This window comes from Eutrigla gurnardus (assembly GCF_963514095.1).
Source record: "Eutrigla gurnardus genome assembly, chromosome: 8".
NCBI classification, from domain to species: domain Eukaryota; kingdom Metazoa; phylum Chordata; class Actinopteri; order Perciformes; family Triglidae; genus Eutrigla; species Eutrigla gurnardus.
In genome coordinates this window covers 22,862,031-22,883,757 of record NC_139922.1, presented here as the reverse complement: position 1 = coordinate 22,883,757, position 21,727 = coordinate 22,862,031, and the positions used below count along the sequence as shown (strand labels likewise).

Sequence of the window (21,727 nt, the reverse complement as noted above, 5' to 3'; positions counted from 1 at the left end):
AAGGCCATCATGCCCCTTCAAAGGATGATGGCTCTCTAAAGTGGGCTCTCTCGGTAGCAGCCATTTTCCACTTGACTGGCCCCACACACGAGGGGGACTGGTAGCCCCTAGCAGCTGGGCGAGACTGGTCACTGGGGGGTGGGGAAAAGGAGATGAATGAGCCGGCGTTGAGGGGAGGGGGCTAATAGCAAGAAAGGAAGGGCGTCTATATGCATCAAGAGGTGCGTGTGGTATTTTGTCCGAAAATATACCCTTTATTTTACCCTCCAAAACACTCCGGCTAATGCACTTCCTGCTCAGGTGTGTTTACACATTTGGGTCGACCTGCTCCTTGTTACATTTCATCAAATACTTACATCTCCGCTCACTGGCATCGGGATAAAGCATCACTTTGCACGTCGGCTGAAACATTTTTGTTGCTCGCCGAAAAAAAAACCTGGCAGACCTCTTGCACTCCTTGATGAGAAACAGACTGCCAATATCTCATCAGGCGCCGGGAACAAAAGCCCATCGAGATGTTATGATATGAATGATAATTCAGCGAGTGTGTATTTGCTCGGCCATATGGGCTTTGTGTCAACACTCCGGGTCCAGCCAGGTCTCGCTCGGGACCGGCAGAGCGGGATGCATTTTCATAAATCATTCCTTGACGCCACATCAAGGTTATGTGGTTGGCAGTCTGTAGCCTGTAAATTGCCTTTGCATTGACAATGCAAAGGAGCTCCGCTGGGATTTAAGTAGTTCAGTAGCTATTTATGGCCTGAAAATTAGAATGACCTTTTCCAAAACCGTGATAATGGTGCCTTTAATATAAACCGATGCAGTGAAGTGAAATGTCTTATCCTGTACTGGAAATGTGAACAATCCGTGTGGAAGCTGTATGCCTACACACAAGCTCGCTTTTGTTACTCATCTATGATGCACCGGCCGTATGCTACCCACAGTGTGGAGGTAATAATTAGCTCACTACAGCGGGGTAACAAGTTAGCACCCCCGTCCTGCTGTGCAGCTCTGTAATTGGTCCCCTCATGTGGCACAGTCGGGCCCCAGAACAAAGGGTTCCCAGAGGGGGAATCTATGCTGACCCATGCTGAACCCTCCACAACAATGACAGGCAGGAAGCATTTACATATGCTGACAGACTTGTCTCTTCCTAGGGTGGAGTGCTAGGCACTTCATTAAAGCAACATCAATACCTGCTGATAGAAAACGAGGAGTGGGCCCCGTGTGCATCGCTGTCTGCTCCGGAGACACTATAGCGAAATGACATAGGGCTGTCACATCCAATTTCAAATAAATGGACGGCATTTATTAGATGGGCTGTGTGTGGAAATTGATGGGAGAGATGCTGTCTGAGCTGTGCCTGTCTGTGAATTGTCTGCATGCATCAGCAATTGGTTTACCCACAAGCTGTTCACCTGGACGTCAGCTGCCAAAAATCTGTCGGCCTGCGGGTTCATCCAGGCAACTTTCCGCACTTTTGTGAGCCTTGTTTTGTTGTTGTTTTTTTCCAAAGACAAAAAAACACGTTCTTTTTATGCGGCCACAACGTTTTAACGCACTACTCGGTGAACCCTGCATTCGTGCCCCAGAACGAAAATGTTGTGCAAAGTCAGACACAGGTGACATATCTGTCGATTCAGCGGGCGTGCAGGTGGGGTCATTCATTCATTGCATCATGTTGCTGTGAATTCATTCTCTTATCCAGTTAAAGGAAGGGTAAATCCCCCTTCCATTTGATACGCTGCTCATTTAGCTGAAAGGCAGCGGCTGGCTGGAGGGAGGGGAGCTGTGGGGGAGCAGTGGTGGTGGTGGTGGTGGTGGTGGGGGGGATGCTCTTTGGGAGGTGTCGTCCTGAGCAGATGGACCTCTCAGTGGCGTAGTAAGTGGAGTCTTCACATGGCAGAGGAGACTGCAGGATCTCACAGGACCGGGACACAGCATCCAGGTGGCCTCAGCCCCTCCTGACCAGCTGGAGGAGCGATGGAACCATCTGACACACGGAGGAAAATGATACACTTTTCTTTTGCTGCTTTGTTTTGTCTCGACACAAAGGCCCTGAGCCAATCAAGGAATTTAGCTAATGAAGCTTAGAGAAAATCCCTTTGATTACACGTAAGCAGTCAATGTCATGGCAACAACAGCGGAACAGCATTTACATGCAATCTTCAGGTGCACAGTTTAATGAACACCATTTTATTTTATTTTTTTCATTCCAAGACAAAAGTCCAATCTGATGTATTGTTTGAGGTGATGTCATTCGAACCAATGACAACAACTGACTGCAGCGATTTCTGTGCGGCTTACACATGCTGCAATGTAGATTCAACAAAGCCAAGTGAGAAAGTCCCATCTGTGCTTCTCCTCCACTGATCCTGGGCCCTGGAGGCTACATTGGGCTAATTGTGGCCCCATTTTCCTTTCCTTATCTTTTTGTTTTTACTCAGTGTCGGGGTCAGGGAAGCTCCCAAGTGACCAGCGGCAGGAGCAACAGCCATCGGCCCCCGCTGAGCATCAGTAATTAGAGCCCTCCTCCTCCTCCTCCTCCTCTTCCCAGCCGGGGAACCTCTCGCTCTCCTTCTGAAGGGCAAGGGGGCAGAGAGGAGGAACAGCTGCTGATGGGAAACCACTCTCTGGTTCCCATGGATGACCAGCGTCCTTCCTTCCTCCTCGGAGGATGTGCAGCAGCATCTTTGATTGGGATGATGGGGGGCTTGGACCAGACATATTGTAGGATCTGTCTGGGTTCTCATGGCTGTTTGTCTTCCCTTCATTTTTGTAATCACAATTTCCATGACTAGTTGGTGATTTATTCATCTTTCAGTGTTAAACACGGAGACCATCGGAAAAATCACGCATGTATAATGTGAGAAATAGATTACAATAAGTGGACAGTAACATGAGCATGACCTTTGTGAAGCGACAATGGGCACTTTATTTCTAAAATAAAACTAACTTCTAGACTTGTTTTTAGAGGTGGTGACAAAATGTTTGGTACGCTGGACGATGGAAGATGAACTCGGGTCCGTAAGTTAAGTCAAAGTTCCAATACGCTGATGTAAATACAAAAACTCCAATACTCAAAGTTCTGCATTCAAAATAAACAACATATGTTGTATGTATGGGTTCACCTAAAAAATACAGTAAATGCAGCCCAAAATAATAAATAACAACAATTCAACATGAGCTAAACTATTTAAGCTTTCCATTGTTAATATTTACTGCAGGACTTATGTTGTGCTGTGTTAGCCACTCCCTGAGCTGCTAGTATAATACTACATGTAGCTTTCCATGTCACATTCACAGTAATACAATGCATCAACAACCTGTTTTTATTAGTTGAATGCATGTTTAGTTAGAATGGGGACCATCCTGTATAATAGGTGTGTAAAAGTCAGCATTAAATCTTCAGTTTACATGTGTAACATAAATTTGAACGGCCTACATTTTAGCACATTTTTTTCATGTGGTCATTGTAAATGTATTTCATGGGCAGAGATTTGTGATCACCGGCCTGCAGAGTGTAGATTGACAGGTTCAAATATACCCAAGTGTGCTTGCGCCATCTAGTGGGCAAATAAGCTGACAGTTCTGTGATTGGTGCAATGTGCTCATTGGCCTGAAAGTGTTCTAACAGAATGAATGATACACAAATTAAATGACTTTAACACACAACATTGACAAAGTTAAGTGCAAACATGGTGTAAAAATTACAAAGAAAGAAACAAAATCTAAAAACTATTTCTTTAACAAGCAGCTGAAGGATGACAAACCTTTTGTCTGACAGAAAAACGTAAAAAAAAAAAGGAGTAATGTGAGATTTTGAGATCTCATGTTTGTATCATAAATATGACGACCAGGGCCAGCAGCTGGTTAGCTTTGCATAAAGACTAGAAACGGGGAAACTAAGAGCCTGGCTGTATCAAGTTGAAGACAAATCTGCAGGCTCTTCAGCTCTACAATTAACAACACTAACAGTAGTTGCTGCCATAGTTAAAAGTACGTAAGTCCACAACCGCATCATTTTATGTTATGGTGCATGAATTAAACAAGATAAGCAAGTTAATTGGTGATCTTAGAGATGGATGTTTACCTTTGACCTAAGTCCAGGCTAGCAGTTCCCCCCCTGCTTCCAGTCTTTATGCTAAGTTATTTACACCTAGATACGAGAGTGGGGTTGATTTTGTCATCAAACTCCCTGCAAGAAATTGAATAAGCACAAATTATTCCTTTCACGAGTGTGTCTCCAGCCTCCTTGGTACTGCGGTTCTCAGATTTACTGTCATAGAGGACATTTAATGTCGCAGAAGTCCCCCGATTTAAACAGACTGTAGACGTTAACCAGCGGGAACATGGTGACTGAGCCGACTAGCGAGCCGATCTGCGCTGAAGCCCCGCACCAGATCAGGGCGCTGTGGCTCTGGTCTCTCAGGATGACACCCACCATGACTTTGACATAAGACAGCGTTCCAGTGAAGAAGAGCCACGAGAGCACCTGCCAAAAGGTCAAAGTGGATAAAGATGACTCGTTTAACATAATTTGTGAAAAACAAATGTGGTTGTAAATTCCTCTGCAAATGAGACTAATAAATCTTATCTTATGAAATATGTCATACGTCATCAGTTATCAGAGAAAGCAGAGTTGCTCAATACTAAGGTATTTTATAATGGAGGGGATGAACTTTGCCACTGAGAAATGTCTTCTGGGTAAATTCTTTCGACGCCACACAACATGTTTGTGTTTCACTCACAATGATCATCTCTCCCACCGCAGAGCCTTGAAGTAAAGGACACGGACTCATAGCCGCCATTGCCATGTTGTAGCTGCCAAATCCTGTCCCCAGTGCTGTCAGTGCACCGAGAAACACCAGTGACCTGAAAAAAACAGGTAGATATAAAATGTCAATGGGGTTTTGATGAGGTCGTCTTCTGGAACAGAACCCGGAAGTTCATACTTCACTGTGTCTCACTTTAAGCTTTAAAAAAGAAAGGGCTGTGGATTCTCCCCCCCTCACTTCGAGGGGAAAAGAATTAGAAAGAGATCTCTAAGAACAGGAGGAACAATTACAGCAACTTTTTACCTGTTTTGGAAGAACATTGCAATGGTGCACGCCACCGGGTTAGCCACTGATGCTAAAGCAGCAGAGAGGTGATAGGCCAGGTTCCCGTAGGGCTTACAGGAGTACGTCTGCACAGAGGGCAGCAGGCCGTTGGTCGCACAGTTGACCCACACCACCATAAAGTAGATGAAGCTCAGCTGGTACACGGAGTGTTCTGGGCCGCCCATCAGAGGCTTGCTCTGGGCCGCCCCCTCTCCTCGGCATTTTGCACACACTCCATCACATGTTCCTCCGGGGTTCTCCAGGCCGGGGCAGACGCATGCCACCGTGTCTGGCACGAGGTTTTCGGTGGATAGCTCGACTGTCCGAGGGAGCCTGTTCAATCCGATAAAAGCAGCCAGGCTTATGCACATCATGACTGCGAGGAGGACAAAAAACACCTCCGTGGAAAAGTTGGGAGGGAGATACTCTGTATGCGATGACCACAGGTTTGCACCGGTGTCGTTTCCTGCAGCCTGAGATGAGTTGACACATTTGGCGATGCCCACGCTCTGCGCCAAAGCGACTACGCCAGGAATGAAACCACTCAGCCCCTCTCCAATGAAGTATGTGGTGATGTATTTAGCTGGAAGCTGCATCATGAAAGGCAGGAAGGTAACCGAGGAGGTGCAGTCCACCAGGGAGAGGAAGAAGGTGATGATGAAGAAGGCGGTGCTGCGTGGTGCCCCGGCCACCGTCGTCGTCTTGTCCCAGAAGAAGACGAGCAGGATGCAGGAGAGGATGCCGATGGAGAGGATGAAGTAAATGACGACGCGCTCCTTAAGGCGACCTGGGTACAGTTTGTGCATGACGGTGACCAGCAGAGGTCCCAGGTTGGCCAGCTGGATGATGACCGTGAGGTAGGAGGGGAGCTCCCAGCCCTCTGGGAGAGTGTTGACGATGAGCGGCAGTTCCACCCACAGACCGTTCACTGCCACCCAAGAGCCCAGGCCAAAGGCACAGGCCAGCATGTGGACAAGCAGGGCCATGGTGCTCCCTGGTCAGTGTGAAGAAAGGGTTCTACCTCTGGTTCTACCTCTGCCGTCTGTCATACCTAGAACAGAAATTCACAAGCATTAAACCTTGCCACTGTGTGTTGTTCCAAAATACAAGCGGAGACAGTAAATCCCTGATAATCCATGGTCATTCACTAGAACAAATGTCACAATTTTTTTTAAATAGCCATGTGCATTAATGTAGAAAAATGAGGATGTGATGCATTGAGATGCATCAAGAATTGCTGCGCATTCGATCTGCCTACAGGTGAATCGTCATCGTAGATTAGATACATTAGACACGTTCAAACCTCGAAGAGCAAGTCTTTCTTCATAGATAAAGCCGGCGGGATATCAAGTCTCTCCTGGCAGAAGCTAACAGCAATATAATATTAGTTCACACTCACGGTGCACTACTCATGTCTCAGGCAGCTGATACAGTTTTCACATCCCCTTTTCACACATTGTGGAGGAATCTGACAAACAATATGCTTCTCCACATTCTGTCTCTTGGCTCGCTTGTAGCTTTCACACTGATCATGTGATGATGTTCAGAAAACAAGTCATGATCATGTGATATTTTGTCCATGTTGCTTTTAAAGAAACTGTCTCAAAGAATCCTGAGTTTAAAAAAAAGACAGTGTTGTGCCTTTTAAATAATGTAATCATTCATGAGATAATGGAAAGAAAGTGTGGTCTTGGTGCAGATCCTCGTGTTTTAGAAGAACAAACACTCACTGCTGCTCCCATAAGCAAACAAGCTGCCTTTTCAACATGGAAATGTACTCACGATATTCTTCGGCTCCTGGAAACGTTGAATGACTTGCTATCACCTTATGCAGAGGTTAGTGACAGACTTACACACAGATGAGAATCACACGGGGCTTGTGGGTAGGGCAGAGTCCACTCCACTGTTGATCGGCTCCATTGGATAAACAGGGCCGTGTCTCTACCCGCTGAGCTTTCTCTGCTGCACACGCCTCTTAATTAGGTCAAGTCTGAGCTGAAACACTTGGAGTCTCTTTGACATTTTAGCTGGCAAACATTTGCCTGCTCCAGCAGGAAAACACAATGTGCTGCAGTTGTTTTTGACCGTCCTGGCCTGCAGCGCCCTCTGCTGGCTACAGCTACAGCATGTGATCTGGCACTCGAGAGGTTCACTTGTACACAGCACTTTGTGTAAGAAGGTTGGAGACTTGTGCAACAGTTACAAAACGATCTCAGGGAAGTCGAACTTTGTCATTCCTATTCAGTAAAGCAACATCTGCCTCTTGCAGCATTCAGCATTTACAGTTTACTACATGAGTTAAACTGACAACACATTTTGCACCGCTTCTATTCATATTCTTCAGATTGTTTTTAAACATTTCTCGTAAAAGACATTTTGACATGTCACAGTGTGAAAAGCGCAAGTCTAAATAATAAAAGTCTGTATTAAATACAACATACATTTTCATATTTTATACATAAATATATATTTGGTTAATAGTACACTTTTTTGTAGATAAGGATGCACATCATATTGCATGTGCATATACAATAAAACCAGCTCAAAATATTATCTATTGGCTTGCAGATTAAATTGGAAAACGAGAAGGAATACCAAAGGCATTTTCAGCTGTTTTCGTTTGTTTGTTTTTAGCATTAAACTAGCTATGTGTTTACACAGAGGCACATTTATGCAGATTGTTAAGGGTGCACACTTAAACTCACCAGGATGTGGCAGTACAAAATAAGAAGTAAGGGTGCTCATGTGGACAAAAATCACAAGTTCTGGCACTTCTGCATTTCAGGAGCCATTTAAATATATTTATACATCTATTATGTTGACTTGAGCACGAGTGCCATTAATAACATTAACAATGCCTCTGTGTCCCGGTAAACCAGCATAAATTAGTCCATAACAGCGTCACGTAAATGGAATGCAGTCATCATGAATCATTAGTTAGTTTAAACCTGCGACGTGGATTTCTCACTAATCTAATCTAACTTTATTGTCAGCCTTTTGCATGATGTCGTGGTCTTTTTGCTATATAGTCGGGTGTTAATGTCTCTTTTCCTGATCTTAATCCTGTTTCACTTTAATTTTGCTTCAGGCTACATTGTTTTTCATAACACACCCACATTTGCTACTTTTCCACATTTGCATTTTCCTGAAGCCAACTAACAGGTTTTTTCGCCCGTGGACTTTTCCAACTTGGTAAACCTCAAATACCACTTAAGATGGGTGATAATAATAATAATTAAAATATAACAATAATATAGTACATTTATACAATTTCTAAAGCAAAATAAGATTACACAATGTTTTAGAAAGGGCAGGCATGAGGCATTCAAATAATTAAAAATGCCACAATTAGTCATTGAACATGATAGGGATCAGTGGTGGAATATTTTCATTTCATTGAAAGGTCTCTGTCATGGTGGAGCAAGGAGAATCCCAATCTTTATCCAACAAACCAGGCCGTCGCAGGCAGCTGTTTTCAGCGAAACAGATCTTAAAACCCACGTTAGACTACCTGCTAAGAACCAAACAGCAGACGGACTACAGCTGGTGAGCATCGTGGAGCATTTAGTAGCTAAAGAGCCAGATATTTCCCTCAGGAGTTGGTAGAGACCCAAACAGTGGCCATATAATAGAACAAATGTTTACTTTTACTTGGTAAGGTGTAAGGAACTTCAAGAATTACCCATTTGTTGGGTAATTTGTTGGCTGTGTACAAAATACAATTTGCTAATTATTTAGCCTTGAGGTGTTAGGTGGATCTTATTTAGCTTCAGGCTAAGTGTTCTCTTTATTTAGTTTACACAAAGCTAAGTTAAACTTACTTCATATTAAACTTTAGAGAAGAGTGAATAAATGTAGTGATCTGTAAGAACTTTAAAAATGATTCTGCATAAGTTATGTAAATTATGTGGAAAAAGTTCCATGCAAACTTTCACAACTCATAAGTAGTGATCTACAATGACACAAATGAACGAAAAGCATGAGTTAAGATTTATGAAAGAAGTGGAGAAAGTAGAACAAATTGTCACATGGAAGTAGCAACGACAGTTTCACAGGTCAGATAAACCGCTCTGACGTTACACAGGCCCAACAGAGGTAGCTCATTTCACTTCTATTTTCAAGCACGGTTTCAAACTGGGACTTCTGCAGACCTACAGTAGATTTGCATACTATGCTACGATGCATATTACGATCAGATATAGTGGTAAAGATACACAATGTTCACTTTGGACAGTTCTTACATAGAAGAGAAGAAAAACAAGCGATGTGTGACGAGAGGTGATCACCACCTGCACCCTGCTGAGCTGCAGCGGTGCATTTAAGATTATTGTGTGCGAGCCTGTGTCAACACGTGCTAATAAAGATATTTCATTAGACATCTGGCCACATGACAACACATTTTTAACATTTGCCATGTTGAATGTGTTTTGGGGGGTTTTTAGTTGTACACCTTGGAAAAAAAGACTATCATAACTTCGGCCGTTTTGTTTTTTTTAACGTTACAAAAACGCAACACACAGAAGAGGTACACTCAATAAGATTATTTATGTTATTGTACAATCTGCATTTTTTAACAAATAATAATAAAAAAAGATTAGTAACATGTACAGTATTTGAATGATGGTATCTGGTGTGGACTGAGGACTCCGCCTGCCTCGTCACATCGAGTCCACCCAGAGCTCCAGTGATGGGAGAGGGAGGGCCTGGAATGACATATATATGTGGGTGTGTGTTTGCATGTACCTGTTATTGTGTAGGTCTTCTTCTTCTCTCTGTGTGTGTGTGTGTGTGTGTGTGTGTGTGTGTGTGTGTGTGTGTGTGTGTGTGTGTGTGTGTGTGTGTGTGTGTGTGTGTGTGTGTGTGTGTGTATGTATACAGATATATGTGTATGTGCATTTATGTGTACATATGTTTGCATGATTTGTTACTGTGTGTACAGATATAAGTGTGTCCATGTGTGTTATTGTATATGTCTTCCGCTTCGTGTGTGTGTGTGCTCAGTCAAGGTGTTGGCAGGAGGTGGAATGTCACATGGCAGAGAGGGTGGGGATAGAGGGATGAAAGCAAAACAGGAGAGTTGGGGGTGGAGGCAGAAAAAGATGGAGGCAGAATAGCAGGGGCTCAGTTGTTGTAGATCTGGCCCTCGGGTGGCTGTGGAAGCTTCATGTTCTCCTTGCAGGTCATGAGCCGTCGCAGCTCGAGCAGCACCATCCGGATACTGTAGGAGTTCTGCCACTTGGACAGTGCAGTCACGGCATGCATGTCAACCTGCAGCACGGGGAACAAGTTAGGGTGGGCGGATGGCTTCTACATCACCAACAGAAATATCTAGAATGTGGCTGCGATGGCCCCTCCAGTCCAGTAGGGGTCTGTGTTTCTTTTCCTTCTCTTGCATGACTTTTCACTTGTCTGGTCTGCCATTTTTGTTGCAGCCTCTGAGCCGGCCTGCAACACTGACATATCTTAACTTTTACCTTTCTAAATGACTAAATGTTAGAGGTTTTAGATTATTTCATCACAGCTGACTTCCTGATTTTGATTGTGCTTGATCTGTGGTGAGTTTAAGCAAGCCCAATTTGACAAACTAGGAACATTGAGATCAATAAATGGTCAGGCATATTTGAGCTGATCCTGTATGGTTTCTTGGTCCGGTCATATTACCTAGTTTTCAGGTAAACAACAATCAGACTTGTGTTTAACTGCTAATGTGGAAGCATCCTGAAATGTCTAATGAGGACAAAGATGATTAACCTGCATATCTTATTTTCTTGTGACGTAATTAATGCCACAGTTGCATTTCAGAGATTTAAAGCATGCACTTAGATCAGTCCTTCCAGTCTACAAAGCAGACATGCAAGTATTCTTTCATTGTGTGCACCTTTACTTTTCTGATCTTAACAAGCTGTATGCACACTCTATATTACAAATTATATAATTTGGCATCCAAAGTTGAGTAATCAAGCGAGAATAGGGAGAACCGGTTTATAAGATTTACGTACCACACCGTTGGAGGTGTGCACCCCATTCAAGTTTATCTTCGTCACAAATCTGACAAACGGTGGCGACTCTGGGTATTCTGGCCCACATTCAACCTTCAGATTGTACATCCTGTTTTCAAAGCTCGTCTGTGGACAGAGACAGGTAGAGAGATGAGTCAACACAAGTACACACACAACGTTCCAACCACAATCCTCAGCAGTTATTGATGTACACATTTTTAATCCAGTCCCATAGCAACAGTAAATATGTTTGCTGTACCAGGGGTAGTCAGACATCGTTAACGTCCACAGTCCTCCGATAAAAGGTCCCTGGGGTACCCCAGGTCTTCTAGTTCCATACGGATCGAGTTCAGTTGTGAAAACAGTTGTGCTGTCATTTATGGTGCGCTACCATTTTGTAATACTATGTGATATTTTATCTTTATTGGTGTTTTATTGCGCTGTAGCTTTAATCATTACACTCCTTCCTGTACCAACTTTAGATGTGTCCTAATACACTAACAATTTGTTAACCTGTTTGTCACTTAAATGCAGTCCTTGTGTAAGTGTTAAAAAAAAAAGTGTCACCACACACCCTCGGAGGGCCGAGGATCACCCCTCTCCACCGGGTTAAGGTCATGTCCTCGTCATCCTCCAGACCCCAGCTCACGGTTCCATCTCCCACACCTTTCTGGCCTTCCTCCAGCTCTTCCAGGAGCCGGAAATTGCGAGGGACTTTAACGCCTGTTCGTGGAAACACAAAACACACACACAAAAGTAAGACCGTGCTCACACATGCTAACTACCCCACCGACAGACTAACAAACACTGTACATTTACAAGAGCTTCCGTGAGAGCAATGATTTTGCAGTTTGCGAGTCGGTGACTCATTCAGAGAGGAACGACGAGCAACGCCTTTTAGATGACCGGCTTTCATCGGCGATGTGATCGTGGCACACGTTAATCACGTCCTCAAATTTAGCATCTGGCTTCGACGACGCTGCATCGTTTGGCCTCTGCAGCGAGACCTCGCGACGGTGCTGCTGCGTCCGTCAACGGAGCCGTGCAAACGGAACACGGCCCCGCTTTACCGGACGGTGCAGCCGTTCGCCTCACGTCACCGGCATCACGAGAAGCCCCTTCGTTAAAACGCGACAGTCATGTTTTCTTGGTAGAAGAAGACACAAAAAAAAAAAAAAAAAAAACGTACCGTCATTGTTGACGTTAAACAGTCTCCGGTTAAACATGCACGAAGGTGTTGCAGCACCAACGTATGCTGAAAACAGTAGTTGTATTCACGACGTGGACACCGTTCGAGACGCGACTCCCTTTCCAGCTCGTTTTATATCGCAAAGAAGCGTTAGAAGATGAACGTTGCCCCGACCGTTAGGGTGACGTTTGCGCTACTGGAGGTTCACTAGCATCGGCGCTAGACGTTATCTCACCGCGCTAAATTACGTCGTTAAACGAAAGCTGCCAAGTTACACGATATCGTTTCACGCGGATGACTAACGTTACACGGCCATTACTCGACATAAAATGCCATTATCGCCACGGTGCATCCCGTCGCGCTTCTCACTCAAGTTACGTTAGCTTAGCTCAGCACCTCGCTTTCTATTCATTGCCTTCACGAGCTCCAACTTTGCGCTAAATCGCATCGTTTTCGCAGCGCGGGCGCGTCGACAAAAGACCAAAGTCGTTACGAAACGCGGTAGCCACATCGTTCGAAATACATTCAGCCGATTGTTTCGGTTTATGATAGCGATATATTTCTCTCGTACATTTACCTAATCCGGCGGCGACCGCCATCTCGTCGCTACACTCAGCGGAAGCGCGTACGCAGTTCTGCTTGTGGGCATAACGGTGCGTGCGCGCGGAACATACGCAGAGCATCGCTTCCTTTGTTGCTCGCTGTGGCTCGCGACCAATGACGTTTACGATACGAGACTGGTGACCGTTTTTATTACTTACGCCTGTGCATTTCTTACTGTGTCAAAATGTCCTCCTTGGAAAACACCTACGACCCTCTGCCCTGACTGAAAGAAACAATGTTAAGTGTGATTGGCTTGATTGTAGAAGAGAAGGCAAAACTTTATTAATACAGAGGGGAAGTGCTGTGCAGCAGTTTCGTTTCTATAGGAAGTGGGTGTGTGTGTGTGTATATATATATATATATATATATATATATATATATATATATATATATATATATATATATATATATATATATATATATATATATATATATAGGAAGTGGGTGTGTGTGTGTATATATATATATATATATATTTTATATAGGAAGTGGGTGTGTGTGTGTGTATATCACAGTATCATATCTGAAGTATAAATACGTGTAAGTGAGCATGGTTAATACAGAATATTCCCGATTACATCACGATATTGCAAATTGTGTAATGACATGAGAAACATCATCCAGGAGAGACTTTTTCATCTAAAAGCCAAGAAAGAAATGACTCAATGAAAGCAGTTAGCAGTAATTATCAACAGTTTATTTGGTTTATTTATAAATACAGTTTAATATATACATTGTAAGTCTCCGAAATGGAAGACAACAAAAAGGCATCGAGGCATTATTCTGATATCCAAAACTCCATCATCACCGACAGCATACATAACCAACCACAACATCCCACCGTCCACAAGATACGGGTCTTGCACTCAGAAGAAGTGAGAGGCAAGTGAAGGTCAAATTACAGTCAGTCAATACGTCGTTTGTCTATTTCGCTGGCGAGATTTACAGTAAATCAATCAGGGCGCGGATAAGGCAATTCAATAAAAATCCCAAGGATCCATACAAAAGTGATTTAAAACATAACAACGACCGCCCAGCCCACTCACCAACAAATTAATTTGCTTTCACAATTTCCAGTGGGAAAATATTTAGTTAACCACAAATTGTCACAAAGTACCATTCAAATCCGCAAACATCCGTCTCCTAGGACAGACAAATCAAAACATAGCTTAATCAAAAATCCCACCTCAATGACAAGAGGCCAAGTTAACTGTACTGATACATGTTTACAATAGAATGCATTTAAAAATAATTTGGCTACTTTTGCCAAAGAAATCGGATGGAAATGAGTGACTTAAACAACTTTTATCTATTAAATAACACCCTTATCTTCTTTTTCTCTTCACAAATTCAAAATAACCTACTTTACCACAATCCTGAGATCATCTGGAGAATAAGAATAAAGAATAAGTTAATGTTAGATCTACAACCAGACTTCCAACTATCACAATTAGCAAATATAGCAAGTCTGTCTTTAAGTTAAGATTATTACATCATGAGTTCCTTCTGTACTCTCACCATATATTTTTATTGCGAGGTTGTCAGTTTTGTCAATCTCCAAATGGCATGTCCAGTATTCCTTAACATCATCCTTTGATATTGTATTACAAAAACACAGAATGTCCTTAAAGTCAGGACTTGTATATAATTACAAACAGCAATTTTCTGAAGCGCCAAAACATCCAGTAGAGCCAACAAAGAAACTCCTATTCTCTAAAATAAGTTGTCTGTCAACCTTCACATGAGACTACTTACTGCGGTCAGCAGGGCCCAAACTATATTTTGCCTAATAATGATCCAAACGAGGTACTGAAGCAGAACTTCTACACACGGCTCCAACTGATCCAGTGACACATAACGGCATCCATTTACCAGCAAATATAACAATACCAAGCACTCACAAAACTGCTTCCCACAATACTCTACAAGCACTATGCAATCTGCAGTGTATTTCTGCCGTTTACCTACGGGGAATAATTGTATATAATCAAGTATGAAGGATTGAAAAACTGGAATAATACATCAAAGCATCATTTTGGTTTCAAAATTAACTATAACCATCATTAAATTGACTACTTTAAGTGCAACATCAGAAGCTCACTAATTCAGCTTTTAAGCCCGTCAACCCAGCTGCTCAGAAAGGTTCGGTCTTCCAATTTAAACCGGAAAATCTAGGATTTATTAGATAACGTTTTGGTAACTCAAACTTGGAACATTTGCTGAAAATCTGGGGTCATTTTGTAAAAGCAGCACAATTAAGTTAGTCTGGAGTGAGCACAATCCTCCCCAGCTAGCCAGCGTGTGTGTGTGTGTGTGTGTGTGTGTGTGTGTGTGTGTGTGTGTGTGTGTGTGTGTGTGTGTGTGTGTGCTTTAGAAAAACTCTGGTGACCCGGTCTACCACATGTTGTAAGCATGCACGCATTATTACATCCATGTAAGTGGCGTCTTAATTAGTACAATTAATTTCCACATGCTTGTTTAAGTAGCTGTTTTTTTTTTTAATCCTATTTTCGAACTAAAATAGCAAATATGTGTAAACTAGTAGAAAAAGAAAGGCATTTTAACCTAATCGGATGAGTTAAGACGTATGGTTAAGGGCCTCTTATTACACTGCATAGTTATTCGCTGCACAATACATTTACAAATTAGCGCCTACAGCATTAAAATAAAATAAAAAACACAGAAAACACAAACAAAACTTTCAACCAATCATTAAGATTGAAGAAATTCGTGGAACGTAATCTGTCACTGATGCCCTTGTAACTTCACCGAGTCTAGTCGCCACGGTTACCAAGACGATATACAGCGGTGGGGTTACTCTGGGGAATGTTACGCTCTGAGACGGACCGCTCCCTCCCACATTAACAAAACAATAATAATAATAGCAAGATGTTTGGAGTGAAAACAAAGTTACTGGCACATAACTTTGGAGTATCTGCGTCTGATTATCTAAGCGACAAAATCCCAGAAAGACAGAATTACCGTTGAAACAAAAACACAAACAAGTGCAGCAAATAAAACAAAACGATAACGAATAAGACACAAGTACTGCATCTGTGGTGCGTAAGGCAGCTGACAAAACTAAAAGGCTTTTCACTGAGGACAGATTATCTTCTGAAAAGACGGACGGGTTAAATTGACTCAGCAGAATAACAAGATGACACACTTGGATTTGCCCACAAACACAGAAGATTACATCGTTAATGGCCTGTTAATGCTCAACCATTAGAAATCTCTTCTTCTGTGCTTCCACTGGCATCAAAGATGGCCAGATAACATAACAAATTCAAATCAAGGATCCGACAGAGATATGGACAATTTGGTTGTTTTGTTTTTGGTTTGTTTGAATTAAAACCGTTTTTTAAAGCCGTCAGATCCGTCATTTAGCATCCAGGAGGGATGATTTTGGTTTTAAAATAGCATTCTTCCACTGCAAGCAATCCATGATTATAACGTATTGTCATCGCCTCACTTTAAAAAACAGCTGAACCCAAAATGTGCAAGAAAACAACAAATGTAACAGTAATTAACTATTTTGTTCTCTAGCTATCAACATTGGTGTAGCATCTGAAAATCCTTCATCACCACAGCCCTACTACTTTCCATTGCCTCTATACTGCTGGAGGTGCACAGACTTATCCACAGCAAATAAAAAGTAGTGCTAAATATAACACAAATTATTCACTCTACAAAAGAACTGTGTCTTTCAAGTATTCTTTCTTGGGATCGCTTGAATCTTCCGACGTGAGGGAAATCTTTGAATCTCCTTGGAAAGCGATTTTCAAATGATCTGTTCCTGACCACAAAGTATCTGAACATACCTTCTTAGCAAAAGCATTTGTAAATCACATAAAAAAAAATATATTGATGAGTTGTTTTAGACATACAAAGAGTTTAGGATATATTGCGATTTGTAACAACGTTCTCCACGAGTGAGTAATGAAAAATTCCACCAACAGAGCCCTCCTCTTGAAAAACAGACAAAATGTGCAAGACTTAAAGCTATGGCATCAGAGAGTGTTTGTTAGTTTTTCTTATTGATTACAGTTTGTGTGAGGCAAAAAAAGGGGATAAGAAGCCTGGACGTAGCCAGCGTCTTCTGAGGTAGGGTGCAGTTAGCCGGTGGCGTTACTTGACTTTTTGAGCCCATTTCAGATCGTCCGCCCTGGGCTTCTCTCCCGTCACACCCTGGATGAGATCCTCCAGGTTCTTCCAGAAACCCAGCTTTTCCAGAGGGTAGTTCAGCCAACCTGGAGAGACAAATCTCGATGACAAACCTGCCCGACTCTCATCCCCGTTAACTGTCAGATTGCGTCCTCAAAAGCTATGTACAGGCTGTTTTCAACCTCTACTCGCTGTAGTAAAAAACAAACCTGTAGTGATGCAGAAGTACGTCTCATGAGGGGAGACGTGATGGATGCGGTGGTGCTTGCGGGGGAGGATGATGTGGAAGTCCTGCAGGAGCACGACCCAGCGAGGCAGGCCGAAGTACGTGTGAGACCACTTGTGAATCTGGTTGGTTAGGGTCACAAAGATGGCTAGTGCGGACAAGTAGCAGTACCAGGGGTAGAGGTGGTAAATCTCCGCTGCAGGAAGGAGACAGAAACTCATTTGTTTGGCTGTTTTTTTTTTCCATCTTCTTTTTCTTCTGCATAGGTTATTGCATTGAAGACACAGTTTGAGAAAATCAGTTGTCAGCATCGGTTTGTTGATTCTAAACTCACCAGGGGAGAGGGTGAGGAAGCTGAAGGCCATGTTTGCTAGAGGGACTATGGTCAGCATGCAGTTGTCACCATTGGTCTCAATGAAGTCGTGGCGGGTAATAGCTGTGGGATCGATGTGGTGCTCTCTAAATGGTCGTATAAAGGCCTGGAAAACATGAATTGTGCATTGTGAATGCAGGAAAATGTCCCTTTTTAAAACACAGATTATTTGGAGAACAAACGATGGATATTTTACCTTTCCAAAGATGGGTAAATCCACCGATCCCCATGTATCAGCCCCCCAGTGAACAAATCCTGACGCAAAGTCTGCGGTGAGTATTCCTGCCACTGAAAAGGAGTATTAGGAGGAGCAAGGCACACAAAAAGGATGAGAAGACCAATCAAAAGAATAAATAATAAAAACAGATCTCATCACCTAGTGAAAAGACAGCAACATATGTTTCGGTCGGCACTCACCAATGCTCAACGGGACGTACCACAGGTGTCCCAGGTGGAAATTGGCAAGAAGGTGAATGAAATTGAAGGCCATGAGAGAGAAGCAGAGGACGACGCTCGCCCATTCTTGACATCGTTTGCCTTTAAGAAACACCCAAGCAGAGAGGTTAGAATGATTCAACACGCTTTCCTGATAGGACTATCAGTCGCATTATGCCTCCAGTCCACGGCACCTGAACCCGAGATGATGTAATCCAAACTTTAAATGTTCAGAGGTAAAGTGATTAACTGTCAGCTGTTTTCGTGAGGCAACATACTTCTGCTCCTTGCTTATTAGATGACTGGTGAGCAGCTGGGCCTGAAATACCCGTCCACATCCTACAACTCACAGAAGGCCAAAAATTAAAAAGTCTGATCACCACAGCTGTCAGATAAGGTCCTCAACAGATATGAGGAGCTGAAAAGGGTTTTAAGTATTTGTACAACGGGCGTGCAGCTCAAGTTCATATGGTGTGAATGACCAAATCTACCTGTGGCTACAAACAAAGTTAACCTGGACCTGGACAGTGGTAGGGGCTGGCACAGTGGACTGGCCCAATATCTCGATGGACCATCTGGTTGTTGATCGTGCGTTTGCTCTCCGAGTTACAGACAAGTGTTATGAAAGGTCACAGCAGCTGCGTGGTCAAAACGGGGCTCCTGAAGCCCAAAGCAGAAGCGGTTTTATTCATCTAACCTCCGCCTGACGCCCGAAAATGTCAAAGGACAACACAAAACACGACTCCAGCACAAATTCAACCTCAATCTCACATGCTTCCTGTTGTGTAACAACAAAAGTCTGACTGTGGCAAACACAGGGTTGTCGCCCTTTGTCCGGTGTCATTTAAATGTAGCAGTTAAACCGGCGATCTCCTTTGTTATTGTGTTAGTTTCCCCCCTTCCAGTTTTGGTAACTACGCTACGTAAGACCTGGCGTTATATCACGCCACTCGTAGATACTTGCACCGGGGGAGCAAGTCTTTAAGACGGAGACTGCCGAGGGCGACTCACCTGGTGAGTATAAAGTAGCCAGTTCTCGGGCACCGGCGTGTTGTGGACCCCATCTGGCCGAACCCCGAGCCGGTCCCTGCGGCTCCGGGCTCTGTGTTTCCACTCCACACCCGTCCTCGTTAACCATACTCGCCATTTCTCCACTGTGGGCCCAGCCCCTTCAATCGCTTTCTACTCACACAGCCAGGAACCAACGGAATCATCAAGTTCTCAGCCCACAGCCGGCGTAGCGTTTTCCACCAATCGGGTGCGAGTCGTTGAGGACAGCGGCCAATCAACGGATGGGGAATTGTTCCACAGACAGCCGAGTGGCCAATGGGAATTTGCGAGGGGAAAGACCGCATTTCCTGACCCCACCCGTCCTGTCTGGTGCCTACTCTGCTCTCAGACCTCCTCTGCTGGATGTACAGTAGATGGAGCTCTCCATCTCTGTATACGTGGTGCTAATCCACCGGGCCAGGTGTTACGGTGACATATGTCAACCGCTACATTCCGTGACACTACAGTGTTACGGAAAGGCTGAAAGTTTGATAACACGTCATCAAGTGAGACGTGTTCATCCCAACACTGGTGTAATAATTACCAAGACCTTTTACTTGGAGTGGAATTATGTTTATGTTATCACAAATAATTCCAGTGGTCAGTTTATTAAAAGTCTTCACTTGGTCTGGTATGACCAGTTGTGGTGGCTAATGTTAGCTAGCGCCAACGCTAACATAACCGCCACCTGTTGCTGCTCAACAGTACTTAAACATTATTGCTTAATGTAAAATGAGCGATACATTTATTTAAACATACTCCATTACAAGCAGGGTAAAAGTTCTTAATGTCTAATTGCACTTAGTCATAGTATGCTAATTTAAAATGAATGGTCACTAAAACAGTTGAATACATTATTGTGTTGAAATATAGGGGATAAAATAAACAATACTTACCCTATTTCATTGTCAAATAACCGGTTGGGCACATGAAGTGTTAAATATTTCTCTCTGAAATGTTATGGAGAAGGAAGTGTCAAGTAGCTGGAAATACTCAGTATAGACCCTCAAAAATGTACTTTGTTACAGCATTCACTTCGCTGTCTTTAAACAATGTATTTCATTGTATAAGCTTGTACTTTTTATCCAAAATATGAATCTGAAAAGTTACAAACAGCTACAGCTGTTGAATAAATGCAGTGAGAGTGTCATATTTCCCTCTGAAATGTAGATTAGAAGATATAAATGCAAATACTAAGTAAAAAAAGGGCCTAAAAAAAACAGTACAGTGCTTAAACATACTGGGTAAATGTACATGCTCATTAGACATTATACCAGCCAACTAACAAAAGTTGTGACAGTATCTACTGTAAAGGTTAACTGCCGCGGTGGAATGTGTGCTACATTATATTTATAGACTTGAATATTTTCATTTTATGTAACATCTTCTCAACTACATCTCTTTGGTAAATACTGTACTTTTTACTTGACTACCGGTACATTTACATTCATGCATATAAAACATTTGGCCAACTTATGAAATAACAACAAAGTAACAAATATATTTACTCAAGAGATGTACTTTATTACAAATTCTTTAACTTTACTTGAAACTTTCCCATTTATGCTACTTAATATGTGAGTGAATGAGAGACAGCTCGTACAGTAATCTGGCTTTAATCGAGTCACAAATTCCAATGAATCACAGAATACACTGTAACTATGACTGCATGCATATGCTGGCAATCCATTTGGTAAAAGAAAAACTCCTTTATTTCTGGGAAAGGCAAGATTCATGTTTTTGCCTGCAAACCGGTGTCACTCTAACAGTTCACCACAAGATGGCAGTAAAACCTTACACTGTCGATTACACCACTTAGCTCGCATTACAAATTGTAAGAAGAGTGAAGTTATGATGCAGCCTGTGTGTATTGAGGATCATTGACCTACTGAGCATGTTTATATAACGAACATTTTATGCACCTGAGCTAAGTCACTGCTTCAAGTTGACCAAGTTCTCGTTACTTGTTGAGCTCTTTTGTGTTAATGTTCTATCATGGTGCCCCCACAAGACATTCATACATCATCTCCTCGGGCCCAAACACCTTCGACTGGTTTAAACTGGTATCTCCGTGTGTCCGCGGCCTCTTTCACGAGAATCGTTGTTTTGGGCTGATTACGCATGAACTTAGAAAATGGTTGCCACTGAGTGGGATTTTTCCATTATAGTCGAGTTGATGGTATGTGACTGTAGAGGGCGTGAATGGACGCGTTGTCAACAAATGCTGGTATTTTTTTGGTTGTTGTGACAGTCGATGCTGTGGTTAAAAAAGACTGCTGTTGTTTTTGCATTTTCACTTTTAATTCTTTCCGTCTCGGTTTCGTTTCATGATCATGTTATAAGACACGTTTATTGGCATTCCACCTCTTTAGTCTGCTGCTGCAACGTCTATGCCGCAACAACTAACTGTCAAAAACGAAAAAAGAAAAAAACGATTTCTTTCGTTTGTCCAGACAGAGATAGTTAAATGCAGGAAAGGCATTCTAAAAAGCGGCGCAGGTTGTCCGGTTGGTTCTTCGCCGCGCGTCACACACACCTGCCCAGCCGAAGCCCCGCCCCCCGTGTCAAATATAACCCCCCGAGACA

The 21,727-nt window shown here is 42.9% G+C and overlaps 3 protein-coding genes across 6 annotated transcripts; all 3 read right to left on the bottom strand.

Annotated features, from left to right (window-relative positions):
- Window positions 1–2,244: 2,244 nt before the first annotated feature.
- slc52a3-1 (solute carrier family 52 member 3-1) lies at window positions 2,245–7,209 on the bottom strand. 2 transcript variants are annotated; one of them, XM_084015003.1, is made up of 4 exons: window positions 6,956–7,209; window positions 5,082–6,153; window positions 4,752–4,875; window positions 2,245–4,495 (listed from the first exon to the last, which is right to left on the bottom strand). In XM_084015003.1, exons 2-4 carry the CDS (start codon window positions 6,086–6,088, stop codon window positions 4,283–4,285), a joined length of 1,344 nt encoding a protein of 447 aa, XP_083871129.1. In that variant the 5' UTR covers window positions 6,089–6,153; window positions 6,956–7,209; the 3' UTR covers window positions 2,245–4,282. The 2 variants fall into 2 exon arrangements, with proteins under 2 accessions (XP_083871129.1, XP_083871128.1); XM_084015002.1 differs by having other exon boundaries at window positions 6,885–7,208.
- A 2,419-nt stretch (window positions 7,210–9,628) lies between these two features.
- On the bottom strand, window positions 9,629–13,011 carry LOC311016969 (ubiquitin-conjugating enzyme E2 variant 1-like). Of its 3 annotated transcripts, none has more exons than XM_084015023.1 (4): window positions 12,862–13,011; window positions 11,676–11,824; window positions 11,102–11,227; window positions 9,629–10,370 (listed from the first exon to the last, which is right to left on the bottom strand). In XM_084015023.1, the coding sequence occupies exons 1-4, from the start codon at window positions 12,971–12,973 to the stop codon at window positions 10,224–10,226; spliced, it is 534 nt and encodes a 177-aa protein (XP_083871149.1). In that variant the 5' UTR covers window positions 12,974–13,011; the 3' UTR covers window positions 9,629–10,223. The 3 variants fall into 3 exon arrangements, with proteins under 3 accessions (XP_083871149.1, XP_083871151.1, XP_083871150.1); XM_084015025.1 differs by having other exon boundaries at window positions 12,868–12,909; XM_084015024.1 differs by lacking the exon at window positions 12,862–13,011 and adding an exon at window positions 12,291–12,445.
- A 557-nt stretch (window positions 13,012–13,568) lies between these two features.
- peds1 (plasmanylethanolamine desaturase 1) lies at window positions 13,569–19,299 on the bottom strand. Its single transcript, XM_084015012.1, has 6 exons — window positions 19,103–19,299; window positions 18,074–18,193; window positions 17,853–17,944; window positions 17,618–17,762; window positions 17,267–17,479; window positions 13,569–17,143 (listed from the first exon to the last, which is right to left on the bottom strand). The coding sequence occupies exons 1-6, from the start codon at window positions 19,236–19,238 to the stop codon at window positions 17,022–17,024; spliced, it is 828 nt and encodes a 275-aa protein (XP_083871138.1). The 5' UTR covers window positions 19,239–19,299; the 3' UTR covers window positions 13,569–17,021.
- Window positions 19,300–21,727: the final 2,428 nt, after the last annotated feature.